The 13,072-nt window shown below is 54.4% G+C and overlaps 6 protein-coding genes across 9 annotated transcripts; 3 read left to right on the top strand and 3 right to left on the bottom strand.

Moving 5' to 3' along the window:
- Positions 1 to 215: 215 nt before the first annotated feature.
- IUM83_01407 (uncharacterized protein) lies at positions 216 to 1,427 on the top strand (the record flags this gene model as incomplete). Of its 3 annotated transcripts, none has more annotated exons than XM_067925259.1 (7): positions 216 to 305; positions 375 to 425; positions 488 to 531; positions 601 to 635; positions 721 to 784; positions 856 to 1,306; positions 1,371 to 1,427. In XM_067925259.1, the coding sequence occupies 7 exons, from the start codon at positions 216 to 218 to the stop codon at positions 1,425 to 1,427; spliced, it is 792 nt and encodes a 263-aa protein (XP_067797568.1). The 3 variants fall into 3 exon arrangements, with proteins under 3 accessions (XP_067797568.1, XP_067797570.1, XP_067797569.1); XM_067925257.1 differs by having other exon boundaries at positions 718 to 784; XM_067925258.1 differs by having other exon boundaries at positions 592 to 635.
- Positions 1,428 to 1,548: 121 nt separating this feature from the next.
- Positions 1,549 to 2,977, bottom strand: IUM83_01406 (Rap1 Myb domain; the record flags this gene model as incomplete). The annotated part of the gene is made up of 2 exons (XM_067925256.1): positions 1,549 to 2,373; positions 2,456 to 2,977. 2 exons carry the CDS (start codon positions 2,975 to 2,977, stop codon positions 1,549 to 1,551), a joined length of 1,347 nt encoding a protein of 448 aa, XP_067797243.1.
- A 1,022-nt stretch (positions 2,978 to 3,999) lies between these two features.
- On the top strand, positions 4,000 to 5,013 carry IUM83_01405 (uncharacterized protein; the record flags this gene model as incomplete). Of its 2 annotated transcripts, none has more annotated exons than XM_067925255.1 (5): positions 4,000 to 4,151; positions 4,261 to 4,399; positions 4,473 to 4,571; positions 4,641 to 4,803; positions 4,889 to 5,013. In XM_067925255.1, 5 exons carry the CDS (start codon positions 4,000 to 4,002, stop codon positions 5,011 to 5,013), a joined length of 678 nt encoding a protein of 225 aa, XP_067797333.1. The 2 variants fall into 2 exon arrangements, with proteins under 2 accessions (XP_067797333.1, XP_067797332.1); XM_067925254.1 differs by having other exon boundaries at positions 4,000 to 4,193.
- Positions 5,014 to 5,256: 243 nt separating this feature from the next.
- IUM83_01404 (RNA binding protein) lies at positions 5,257 to 6,644 on the bottom strand (the record flags this gene model as incomplete). Its single annotated transcript, XM_067925253.1, has 6 exons — positions 5,257 to 5,321; positions 5,400 to 5,553; positions 5,633 to 5,859; positions 5,935 to 6,175; positions 6,243 to 6,474; positions 6,541 to 6,644. 6 exons carry the CDS (start codon positions 6,642 to 6,644, stop codon positions 5,257 to 5,259), a joined length of 1,023 nt encoding a protein of 340 aa, XP_067797241.1.
- A 264-nt stretch (positions 6,645 to 6,908) lies between these two features.
- IUM83_01403 (Mitogen-activated protein kinase-binding protein 1) lies at positions 6,909 to 11,473 on the bottom strand (the record flags this gene model as incomplete). Its single annotated transcript, XM_067925252.1, has 5 exons — positions 6,909 to 7,056; positions 7,126 to 7,159; positions 7,225 to 7,598; positions 10,704 to 10,828; positions 10,901 to 11,473. The coding sequence occupies 5 exons, from the start codon at positions 11,471 to 11,473 to the stop codon at positions 6,909 to 6,911; spliced, it is 1,254 nt and encodes a 417-aa protein (XP_067797459.1).
- A 218-nt stretch (positions 11,474 to 11,691) lies between these two features.
- On the top strand, positions 11,692 to 13,032 carry IUM83_01402 (lysine exporter protein (lyse ygga); the record flags this gene model as incomplete). The annotated part of the gene is made up of 5 exons (XM_067925251.1): positions 11,692 to 12,177; positions 12,259 to 12,332; positions 12,421 to 12,629; positions 12,708 to 12,829; positions 12,907 to 13,032. 5 exons carry the CDS (start codon positions 11,692 to 11,694, stop codon positions 13,030 to 13,032), a joined length of 1,017 nt encoding a protein of 338 aa, XP_067797426.1.
- Between the last annotated feature and the right edge of the window lie 40 nt (positions 13,033 to 13,072).

Here is a 13,072-nt window from a genome sequence, read left to right as displayed (position 1 = left end):
CGTGCGTGCTGCGTGCTCGCTTCGGTTTGTAGCTCTCGGGCATGAGGTTTCTCTGAATGCCGTGCTAATTCTAGCACGGCGATCCAAACCTGATAAATTTAGCGGGATGAACAGGAGTTCCCAGAAATGCCCATATTGATACTTGTCAGCAGCCGTGATCTACTTCTGTGAGATTCCAACGCGGTACAGCTATGCCGCCAACTCGATCCGGTTCCATGGTTCCACCCCTTCGACGAGCTCGGTCGGCGTCCATGAGCTCACTCGCTCAAGTTGACTTGCACACACTCGACACTGAGTTGGTTCTGGTCAGTAACTCGTTCTCAGCACTGGTAGTAGCAGCATCTTCATTGCGTTGTCGCTAACGAATATGGCAGGACTATGCGAGGAAGGTGATGCACCTTCAACTGCAGCCGGCAACCTCATCGGTAGGTAGCCGTCAGAACACTAGTGTCATCAGGACCGGAAAACTCATGGTTTCTTGTTGTAGGAAAAGATGCAAATGTTATTTGCTCTATCACAAAAGCTTCTCAAGTAAGCAAGTTCAAGTGTACAGTCTACTTGGTCGGAAAATCTTTGTACTAAAACCTGCAGTGCCTTCAGGTGGCTTCTTGAGGAACGCGACCAGTCTACAAAACGTAAGTATAGAAAACGTTTTTGACGTTGTTCATGGACATGTGAAATCGTGAATTGCTACCTGACTAAGTGTTGTTGCTGAAGTAGGGTTTGAAGAAGAATTGCCGAATTCGACCCCGGTCAGCCGAACAGATGCAACTATTCCGTCGCTGTAAGTGGAGACACACAACGTTCTAATAGCAACGTCATTTGCTTACCAATGATGCATTTGATGCTTACTAGACACACCCAAAGACTAGCTCCGGAATGCGTCCCAAGCCAACCACCAAAAGAACCTGACAAGCCTAGTGTAGATTCGCGAATACTGGCGTCAGCAGTTGCCCCTATGCCACTTACAGCGGAAGTTGCTACTCTATCCGACGTTAAGTCAACGCCTATTTCCACTACACCAGCACAGGTCGAAGTCACCAAGGATGGCTCCATCCGTCCAGCAGAATCAGCTACAGCGCCGATTAAACCAAGTCAGACGACCAGGATATGCTCCTTGCGATCCGTTATGGAGAATGAACCGCTCACAGAATCGGTGCCAACCCAAGCCGCATTCACAGCTCTGCAAGTCTCGCAGCCACAAGAAGGGGTGCTAGATCCCCCGCCAAAACCCGATGCGCTGCAAGTGTATCTACAGGTCCAGCGCTCTGTCATCTGTTTGCAAAAATATTCACGAGGGTTTATGGTACGTTCGTGCTTGAAACTACTCGACCCCAAGGGAGAGATCACAAACTGTATCCATGCTGTAGGCACGACGGCGTTTTTTTCGGGCGCTCGAGGAATTATTGCAAGGCCATTTGCAGTAGTTATACGCTATGCTAACCAGCTCAAAGTTAATATTGCATTCCAGCAGCGGCTGAGCAAATTTAGGAAGCAACATCAATGGACAAAATTGAAGAAGACTTGCTTGGTAAATACTGGAGTACATCACCGCAAAAACTGGATTCGGTGTAGAATTGCATCCGTGTCGCGATGCAGTCGCATCGTCGCAAAATCACCGCGTACTACGGCAGCATCAACGCCAGAGCGATCAATGTTCTCTTCGGCCACCAGATTGACAAGCAGCAGATCATCGTCGGGCGACCACATTCCCGCCGGTGAAGCACCCTTCAGGAATTCTCTTGCCATGTCTGTGTTTCCATTGCAGTAGTATAGCGCATGAACCACACACGGCATCTCTTGGTTCGTCTCAAGCTGGAGTCGAGAAAGGATCTCATCGGTCTCGGGATCCGTCGCAAACTCCACTTCCAGCTCTTCGCCACCATCACTGTTGTGGTCTTGCGCTAAAATCTCCGTAGGAACTTCACTACCACGCGATTCACTGGCAACGGATTGGGCCCGACTCGATTCAGCCCCAGGAGGAGCCTCCTCTACCTGCGGGGTCGGCCGAAACAGTGCCCGCAAGGAAGCTCTCTTAAGAGGATCCTTCACCAGGTCAGTCCACGCACTGCGGAAAAACACGCCATGCGTGTCATGATCATCACCACGGTTGCTTTCAGCGTCGGTTTCTCGGCGTGCCGAACTCGCCTCCATCTCCACGTTATTCTCAACACTCCGCTTTCGTTTCTGCTGTCTATCCCCACCACGCTGGCGCTCACCCGCTGGCGAGCTCGTGGCTGGCGTGGCTGGAGCTGCTCGAGCAGCGGGTATCGTCGGCTCGGGAGTCGTAGTCGACGGCGGCGGCGTCACTGCAGCCCCCTCCTTCTCCTCTTCCTCCGCCTGCTGCCGCTCTAGCCGCGCTCTAATGAGCGCCTACACCACACAATAAAATACACCAGGTCAGCTCTCTCTCTCTCTACATCTCTCTACATCTCTCTCTCTCTCAAAGTCTCACCGCCGCCTTGGCCATGATGTCTCGCTGCTCCTTGGGCGTCTTGCCCCTCAGCTGCTTGCGGAAGTGCTCGTGCATGCTTTGCGACGAGTGGCCCGTGACCTTCTCGTGCTCCGCCAGCACCCAGGCGCTCTGCGGGACCGAGTCCATGGACTTCCAGCCGCGCAGCTTGGCGAAGTGCAGCATGCGCGCGTCGTCCTCCGCCGAGTACGCGAGCTTGCGCTTGGCCCGCGCCCCGCCGTCTGTGACGCCCCTTCGGCCGGTGAACAGCGCGCCCGAGTAGCTCGCCGGGTCCTGCAGCGCCCCCGCCGCCACGGAGTCCGTGATGTACTCGGTGGAGACCCATTCCGGCCGCCGCGCGTCCAGCGCCTCGTAGTCCACGAGCTGCGTGGCGCCCGCGGGCGAGTCCGACACCGCCCCACCGTACTGCTCGATGAGGCGGCGCAGCTCCGCCGCGTCGGGCGGCGACAGCGAGCGCGTCAGGTAGAACTGCAGGCCACGGAAGAGCGGAGCAGTGGGCGCCATTGTGATGCACGCTTCAAGGATAGGGTTTGCAGTGTTAGGTTTTGAGTGGCCGCTAGGGCTTTCCTTCCCCGATTTTTTCTCGCAATTGCAGTAATATTATTTATTTATTCTTAGATAATAAAAATAGTTTCATTGTGAAAACGAAAATAATTGGTTCTTTTTCGTATTATTTAAGTAGCTTATTTTTCCCACCAATTATTGGCCCAACAATGATGTTGCTCTGATTTAGTTACTCTGTTTTATTCTCCCATTAAGTTTTTAGCAAGTGGATACATCATTTCTTGCAATGGGTTAGGGTGAGTTTATAAACGAATGTCTTGTTGATCATGGCCTGTCACGGCGACTCTCCTCCAAGTAACACACATATATTTGTCGGTGCACGACTCAGTACAGAGGATAAGCAACGAGAAAAAGGGAGAAATATCGTCGCCACACATATTAAAAATAGAAGAAGAGAACATCTCGGTGTTTACTTGTGTGTGGGCACAGTAAGTATTCCAAACGATGCAAGCTAGTACTCCTTAGCATTAGGTTGCACAATGCTGGCTACTTCCCGGGATGTATTGCTATTTTATTGGGGTAGAGTGAGTAATTTATACGAAAAATAATAAAAACACAGTTAACCGAACCAAACTTACGTAGTTTAGTTACAGCTAGGAACGTATCGCACGGTCGTGTTCTCCATTTTGCACACAGTACAGGGATCACCCGCTGACGGCGAGAAATTCACGCCACATAATATAGGGGGAGAGAAAATGATTTGCAAAATAATGTTTGCGCTGCCACTTTCGTGCCTTTAAAGACTTTCTGTTTGCTATCGCAGCTGGACCGGTACTTCACAAGCCAACAGAGCAGTCACGGGGGAGCCACCTGAAATTGTGCCAACATTATTTTAGGGCGACACTGTCGCCCCTCAAGCAACGGATGCTCACCAAGTTATAATAATGTAGATAGCATTTTTTTCGTTCAGAATTATTTACATGTAGTACTATTTTGTGAAGAGACGCAACTATCCGTGGGAAATGTGGGGCAGGTTCGACGCACCGCCGTCGAAGGTCTTCGCTAGTGTGGAAGCGCGGATCGCCAGTGCTTTACTTACATGTTGCTGGCTGTACCAGTCCTTTCATGTGGATTTCCTGGCCGAAGCCATCTACGAGCCTCGAGACGCCTTTGTGTACGCGGCTTCACTCAACCAAGTGGAAGTAGTGAGGCGCTGGTTGGTTTCCAGCAGTGGTAGATTGTGCCATCGATTTCCCGTAGTTCTCACAGTCCTCGTGATTTAGGATCACGAAGAAGCTGGACATCAATGAGCTCGACAAGGAAGGCAGTCACGCACTGTACATGGCTGCTCAGAACGAAAGCCTCGAGGTGCTGGAGCTGCTGCTAACGAGTGGAGCTAACGTGAATCAAGAACAAAGAGATGTACGGATGTGGATCCTGCCACTCTTCGCTGCATCGGTCGCTGAATGTGTGAAATAAATGCATTGCTTTCTAGGGCAAAACAGCGCTACATGCAGCCTGCACGTGGGGGCGAATTGAAGCTGCTCGACTGCTCTTAGCTAACCAGGCGAACGTCGGGTCGCGTGACAACGATGTAAGGCTTGCAAAGTCACTAGGCAGTGTGCTGGTCGTTCACGAACTGCAATTTGCTATTGCGTCGCAGGGACAAGTTCCACTTCACTGTGCTTGCCGCAATGGGCACGAGGAACTCGTGCGTCTACTGCTCGATTCAGGAGTGGATCTCTTTGTTGCCGACGATATTGGTGCTACGCCAATTGACGTCGCTCGAGATTGGCAACGCTTGGACATTGTTGATATGCTCGCAGGTGAACCTGTGAAGGCTGTTGTGCATATTTGTTGGAGGACTTGAGTTTTCTAAGATTTAATGTGTTGGGTCAACACGATGCCTAGCCTACCGCGCCACAGAATTTCTCCAGGCTAACCGAGAGCGCGTCGAGTTAGCAGTAGACGGTCTAAGTAACCAGGTGGAGCTTCCACGAGCACTCAAGACATTAATCGCCAACTACTTGTGCTAACACCAACGATATGCCCGAATTTGGAGTAAATGCCAAGGAGCGTCGCACCTAGCAACGCTCACAAGAAATCACGAAGGAGAAAGTAACCACAGCGATTGGATCCTACATTTGAGAGCACTGGTTTGGTAACTAGAGTAGTTTGACTGGAGTACTATTTTGAAGATTACTTCATTCTTGCACGCAACAAGCCCATTTGCACTGTATCCGCAAAACCCCTATTCCTCGTGAGCTTCAGCACGATGCCTACTCCTTCTTGTCCAGGCGCACCTCAATCAGACGGCCCTCTATTTCCAACCCATTCAAGCGTTCTGCAATAGCACAGATTAAAGATTGTCAGTAACATACACGCGGTCGTCGCTCGGAACGCAGAGGTTGCGGCAACTTACCGATCGCTTGCCAAGCGTCCGCGGCATTCGTGTAGCGAATGATACCAAAGCCACGCGAACGTCCATCCGGGTACTCCGCGATGTCGGCGCGCTCCACGTCCCCCACAGTTCGGAACAAGTCCTTCAGCTGCTGCCAGTTCGTATCCCAGGGGAGCTACAACCAACACGAATGTATGCACTGTCAGAAGCTACAAACTCCAACCGGCATTGACACCACGACAGCAGCCACTCACGTTGCCGACATAGAGCTGGCGACCTTCGCCGCTTCCACGAGGAGCAGCCGCACGCTTGGCGAACTTGGAGATGCTGCCGCCCTCGGGTTCCCTGTCCTCGCGCACGAAGATGAGTCGGCCTTCCAGCTCGGTGTTGTTCAGCTCCGCAATCGCCATGGTGGCCTCCTCCTGGGTGGCGTACTCCACCAGGCCGCAGCCCTTGGAGCGGCCGTTGGCCTCCTCCAGCACTAGTCGCAACATGAACCCTCAGCCACCGCACCTCAAGCCAGCCCCACCACACGAAATCTCTGTCGAGGCCTCACCGTCCGCGTGCACCACGGTGCCCGCCTTCTTCATGTGGTCCTTGAGCTCCTGCCACTTGACGTTCCACGACAGGTTGCCCACGTACACGCGGAAGCCGCGCTTGGGCTTGGCGGCCGACACCGGCTGCGCCTCTCGGTCTTCGCGCACGAAGATCTTGCGTCCACCCAGCTCCGTGTCGTTGAGTGAGGCGATGGCGTTCTGCGCCGCCTCCTCCGTCGCGTACGTGACGATGCCGCATCCCTAAGAGACTCCACACACACACCCAGTCAGCCAACGAACGCTGCGGATAATTCCGACGGCGACGCACCTTGGAGCGGCCGTTGGACTCGAGCACCGTGGCGAGCTCCACGGGCCCGGCGGCCTGCATGTGGTCCTTGAGGTCCTGCCACTTGATGCTCCACGACAGGTTGCCCACGAACACGCGGCAGTCCACGGCCGACGCCGACGCCTGCTCCATGTCCACGTCGTCGTCCTCCGCGCCGTGACGCACGTGCCTGGCCGGGTACGGACTCGACTGCGCGAGGCGTTCGGCGCGTTTCCTGCTCAACAGCGCAGCACCGTCAGTGGCCTTCCCACCTGCAGAGCCACGTCAGCGCTCCACCCACGTGCTCTTGGCCTTGCCGGCGGTGGCGTCCGCCTTGCGCTCCTGCACGATCTGCTCCAGCGTCATGTCCAGCTTCTTCTCCGTGTCGTCCGACGCCATCGCCATCGCCTGAGTCGGCTCTGATCCCTGTGGTTGTCTCGGGAAAATTGCGAAATGTGTGACGCGAATCATGTATTAGACTCTAATTCTAATGTAGAGGTCCTCTAATAGAGGGATCGAAGATCGTGGACATAAAAGTGCGCGGCAGCTGCTCATTGGCGCAAAAAGGTCCGCCGTCGGATCGAGGCCAGTGATTGGTGGGAAGAGCGTTTTTGTAAAATGTGTTTTGTTTAATATGCGCCATCGTTGAAGGAAAAAAAGCGGTTCACTTCAACTTGGGGACGCCAGGTCGGTGATGGCCGAACGCAATGTCTCGATGAGCTCACGGATCTCGAGAAACTTCGGATCTTGGTTTGCTTTGGCTGTCGATGCCTTTTCCAGCGCCATCGCAGCATCTTCCAGCGGCTGGTACAGGTTGCTGTGTACGCACAGACAGAATTGTCAGCAAGTCAAGCAGCCACGGCCGTCGGAATGGGGTGCTTCTTACCCGAGAGCTTCCAAGGCTGTCGCGTGGGTGGCAACTGTATTATACACACAGCACATTTTAGCTTTGCCCTTAGTCGCAGTCATACAGTGCTTGACGTACCGTCGGCCGACGCCACGCTGGGAGGTCGCACAGCTTCTTGAGTGACGCTGGTGTCGGCTTTTGCGGCGCCGTACCCGCTCGTAAAGTTACTCAGTGAGACGTCAACCGGAATTTGACTAATGGGATCGGGAACTCTTGCTGGGCTCACTACTGCTGCACTGTAGCCCAATGTGAACGCGCTCATGGACTCGTTCAGTGATGCATCCGACAGGGATTCAACTTGAGCACCATCAACTTTCATTTCCCCGCCGTAGCCTGCTATAAACGCGCTCAGCGAAGAGGTCACGCTTGCCTTATTGATCAAACTGCGTTGCATAGTTGCCACATCTCCTTGAGAAGACTGAGAAGTGGCCTCGAAACCGATCGTGAATGAGCTGAGAGAAGCGTCCACCTCCACCGTGGGAGGGGCACCCAGTTGGTTTTTAGTGTCAACGGATTCGCCCATGTGTCGTGATGCTGGCGGACCATAACCATAAACGTGCATGCTCAAGGACGCCGTAACTTGCTCGTCCATCGGAGGTGGCATTGGCGGTTCTTGGCTGTTTAGTGCGTTCAGAGCTTGATTCACCAAGTCGTTCGTAAATTTATCGGCATCCTCATCACTGCTACATTCGGTCATTTCCGTTGGCGGCAACCCATTAGAACTCACTACCGAGTTGGAAGAAGTAGTTGTGGTATCAGCAGCATTGCTTTCCACGGCCCCTGGCCGCGGTTTATCGGCAGGTGGCTCAGTTTGTACCGGTGAGGCCGCTTTCTCAATCGACGCCATTGCATCTGGGGCATTTGACCGTTGGTCTTTGACTTCCCTGGCTAGTGTCTTTGGGGCTGGAATCGAAGACTTGAAACTGTTAGAACTGAGTGATTTCGTCAGTATGGGCGAAGGCAAAGTCGCGGCTTCGTTCAGACCAGTGTTGTTGTTTATTTGTGAAGCCTTAAGCCTTTTAGATGGAGACGGAGTCATTTTCGTTTCTTGCTTTGATTGTGCTGTGGGAGTTGTTTTCTGAGGCGGCTTGAGCAAGCCCAGCTGACTCAACCGGGTGTTCATAGCGGCGACAGCATTGGCCGTATCCATTTGTTTCTTTCGTTTCTCTAACTGTTCGCGTTCCAGTGCCAGTGAGCTCGACATCTGCGGGTTTGCATCCAGAACTTCCACAGACAAGTCTATCAGTTTGTCTTTTCCAGGGGTCTTAGCAGAGGACAGGGTTATATTCGAGACTTGCAAACGCTCGTCAACTTTGAGATCTCCTTGTGCATCTTGTTGGGAGCCTACTTCGTTTCCGAGGTCATTCACATCGGTATCATTACCTTTCGTTGACAGCAATGAAGCAACGTGGTTGCCCCATTTTCCATGAGCGACTTCTTTGAAGTTTACTGCATCAGCATCAAGAATGGGGCCCTCCATCGGGTTTCTGGTGTCTGTTCCGGATGCAGTCTTAGCCCAGTCCGGTGTTTGAAGGCGATCAATCACGAGCGTGCCGTTGTTGGATGGCACTTTCGGCGAGGGTTTCAACTCGGCGCTATCATCGTTGTCATTCGTCACGTGAATTGTTGGCTTTGCTGACGCTCTGGTCCGCATCCAATCCTCCATGGGGATTCCTGCCATCGGTCCAGGTACTGCTACGCCATTTCCTTTCCATTTCGGGGGTGATCTCTTTGGAACACGCGTTGGTGTTGTCTTCTCTTTCTCGACAGTATCTGAAGTGTGCATTGTCTCTTTGGCTAACACACTATCTGGTGCAACGATAGGAGGAGCGTGGGGACTGGCATCTTTAACCTTGCTTGGTCTAAAAATTGGAGGTGCTGGGGGTGGCAACGCGGACATCTGATCTTCAGCAACTGCTTCTCGTGAGGGTGCTGGAATTGGTTGCTGAATATCCATTACGCGTGGCAACCTCGCCTTGATTTCGGTCTGAATATCATCGGCAAGTCGCCAAACAAATATACATCCATCGCTGCTTGCCGAGAGTAATCGCCGGCAGTCAGGCGTAAATTTCAGCGTTGTGACTGCTTCTCCATGACCTGTACATGTTGCTAATGTATCTCCAGTAGCCATATCGACAACGTGAATTGTTTTATCGGCTTGGGACCCACTCATGGCGACGCAGTAATTAGCGGGACACAGCGCAATATGATGCTGCTCTCCGACCAAAACTGCCTTCTGTTGCTGTCCAGTACTAGTGTTGAGAACTTCCAGCTTGTTAGTGCAACAGGCCACAACCGTATCAGTATCAGGAAGCAAAACTGTGTCAAACAGTTTTCCATCGGTGATAGGCAACACGTTGGACTCGACCACTTCTCCCTTGGCATCAATTTTTGAGATGGAAATAGCGTTGTCAGCTCCAGAGCTATAGATCGTTCTTCCGTCACGAGATAACGATACAGTAGCAACAGCGGCCGAATGGCTCTCCAGCGTGCTTCGAACAGCATGCCCCCTTTGGCAATCGTACAATTGGATTAACCGGTCTTTTCCCCCAGATGCCATCAGTATAGAGCCATCAGCGTTCCGTCCACTGTAAGCAATGCAGTTCACCTTGGAGCTGTGAGCACCGATTCGAATGACAGGTTTCTCTAATGGCACAGGTGCCACCACGACATTTCCGTCTTGGTCTCCCGAAGCAATTTCTCTTTGGTCGGAACGAACGGCAAGTGTCCTGAATCCTTTGTTTCGGCCAAGCTCTGTTGGTGGTGAATGTACACTGTGGCTGGCCTCGTGAGAACATGTCCCTCCTAGTACGACGCAATGCTCATTTTCAAAGTCTCGCTCATGATCGTTATAAACGACCCTAAGCATTTCCTGGCTATAGGGATTTTTCCAGAACTCGTGCTCCGGGACATCAGTGGGCTCAAATCGACTCGGCTTTACTGGTCGTCGGTGTAATTCCAGATGCCACAGACGGACAGTATTGTCGTCCGAGCAAGTCACAAATGTTCCCGTCGGAATGGTATCTGCAGATACTCCTCCAGATGAGCTTCCATCATTGTATACCAGCTTTCCTTTTGCGTTCACGCCTCGCACAGAGCCAGCCACCTGCAAGTCGCGAATTCCACCGCTATGATACAAGAACGATCGTTCAATTGAGACAGCGTCTAGGTTCGTCGTGCCATAGATAAAAATGCTTCGGTCGCTGTAGAACACAATCACGTGGGAGCCAGTGATGCGGGTAGCGATCACTGCCGGAAATCGGAAAGGCTCCGCTGGGTAGAGGATATTAGGCGTGCGGTTCGGCGGGTCATTCGCGGCACCAAAAGCCGGAGGAAAGGGAAGCGTTGCGCGGTACTCCAACGTAGACGGACTAAATAATCGCACAACTCCACTCGATCCGCCTACCGCCACATATGACTCCGTAACAGAGATGGCGTTTCCTCGATTCGACTCCAACGACACCAGTCGTTCCATGATACCAGATGCGCCGAAGCAGCAGAGCGTCCCGTCCGAAGTGACAGCGAACGTCTTGAGCTCACACGTCCCAAAGCCGCACCCAACGCCCGTAAATGTTGCCGATGTCTTCGCATTGACCACAGCGTCTCTGTGCTGAAGCTCCGGGAGGTCGTTCACGTGCAGTCCGGTCACCAGGAACGACCCGTTGTCATCCAGAAACCAGTACTGCAAGCACAAAAAGCGTCAGCTCAGTAGCTATCGCGCGGTCAACACAGCCAGCCAGCCAGTCTCATGCACCTTGAAGTGTTTCTCTCCGACTGTGACGAAGAAGTTGCCCGCTTGGCAGTAGTCGGCGTCCAGGATCTTGTCCTCCACGACGGCGCAGCCCACCGGCACGACCTCGAGGCGCCGCGCCACGTCCTTCCTCCTGGCCCGGAGCTCCCACGCGTAGACGTGCTGGTCGTGCACCAGCCCCGCGGACAGCAGGAAGCGCCCGTCCTGGCTGAAGGCCAGGCACGCGACGCCGTACTGGTGGCGCTGCAGCTCGGCGCAGAGCGTGCCGTCCGTGCCGTCCCAGATGGTGATGGCCGGCAGGTAGCCGCGCTCGCCGATGGCGAGGAACTGGCCGTTGGGCGAGAAGCTCAGGCACGCCACGCTCTTGTCCACGCGGTAGTAGCGCACCTGCTTGTTGCGGCGCAGGTTGTAGATCACCACGATGCAGCCGGCCGCGTACGCCAGCTCGCCCGAGACGGGGTTCACGGCCACCATGGCGTTGCCCAGCGCCGTGAGCCCCAGCACGCGCTCCAGGATGAGCCGCGAGCGCGGCGGCGGCAGCACAGACGCATCCTCCGCAACGTCGGCGGCGCTCATGTTGCGCTATTGCGCCGGATCGGCGTCGTTTCGCGGACGGCGACCGGCGATTGGCGGAAAGACGTTGAAGTCACTAACGCGGAGGAATGTTCGGGAATAGTGACTATTTTTTTTTTCATGGGATGGGACACCTGCTGCGTGGGACAACTGACAATACAGCACACAGTACACAGCACATAGTACACAGTACAAGACTTGAGCAGGACTCGCGACGCGTGATGCTGCCTCTGTACAAGCGCGGCATGCGCTACGCGTGGGTGCCGTACCGCCGGCTGCGGCTCGGCGCCGTGCTGGGCGGCGTGGTAACGTTGCTGCTGCTGTTCCTGCTCTTCTCGCGGCTATCCCCGGAGCTGTCGGAGGCGCCGGCGGCTGCTGTCGCTGTCGTCCGCCCCGACGTCGTCCAGCCGCAGCCCGTGGCGGCGGACGGAGGCGTCGACGTGGCCGCGGGGGCCACGCACGCAGACGCAGAGGCAGAGACAGAAGAGCCCGCGACGGTTGCTCCTCCTGCCCCCAGTGTGGAGAACGCCACGCAGGCGCCGCTGGTGCTGCGGCTGCTGCTGCCGCTGGTCGCCGGCTTCGTGTTCGGCTTCCTCGGGTCCGTCCCCGTCGCGGGCCCGACGAGCGCCATGGTGCTGAAGCTGGGCATCCAGGGCAAGTACACGGCCGGGCTGACGATCGCCGTGGGCGGAGCCATATCAGAAGCGGTACGGAGACTAAAGTGGAGGTGCTGTTGCTGTTGCTGTTGCTGTTGTTCTCATTTGATTGGGTCGTTTTGCCGCTGCCAGACGTACGCGGGCATCGCGTTCTGGGGCTTCGGGAGCTTCCTGGCTGGCGCCAAGTTCCTGCTGCCAGTGTCCAAGTACGTGGGCAGTTTTTTTTTGCTGGATTGGGAGATTGAGAGTATGGAGTGGTGACGGCTTTTTGATTTTTGCTACTTTGTTGTGCAGAGTGCTAGGAGCGATCATGTTCACGCTCATTGGGCTGGTGTTCCTGAAGGCCGACATGAAGCCGTCGCTGGACCCTGACGTCGAAGCCTCTCATGGGAAAGCGGCGCGACGACCTCAGAGCGAAGTGCTCAAGAACATCCTCATGGGACTCACGATGTCCGGTATTAACCCAGCACTGCTGGCGTCCTACACGGGTGCAATTGCGTCAGGTAAGCGCGTGCAGAGATGGCAGGTTGGCATTGCCGATTGTGATGGCTAATAGTTTCCGTGACGGGTTGGCGTTGCAGTTTACGGCACCGGAATGCTGGAGTTCACGCTATTCTTGGCCGTCGTCTTTGCCATCGGCGTCTGCTGCGGCGTTTCAACGTGGTTTTACTTGTTGCTGTCGCTGCTCAAGAAGTACAAGCAGGTTCGTGGCTGTCGCGCGTCCCTCGGTGCTGAGAACTAATCTAACCACTATGTTGCACTCTGCTACTGTTTGCGCAGCGTCTGAAAAACCACACCATTGATTTAATAATGCGTGGCCTGGGCTGCTTCCTGCTGACACTGGGTCTGTTGTGTGCGAAGTCATCGCTAGACTATTTTTTGGCAGCATCGCCCGAGACCAAGTAGGTGATGATGAGGCGATCCAACCCTGTCTCGTTGGCAGGAT

The sequence above is a fragment of the Phytophthora cinnamomi genome (genome assembly GCF_018691715.1).
Source record: "Phytophthora cinnamomi strain GKB4 chromosome Unknown Contig14, whole genome shotgun sequence".
NCBI lineage: Eukaryota > Oomycota > Peronosporomycetes > Peronosporales > Peronosporaceae > Phytophthora > Phytophthora cinnamomi.
Note: the sequence above shows the minus strand (reverse complement) of the source record. Positions and strands in the feature narration are given on the sequence as shown.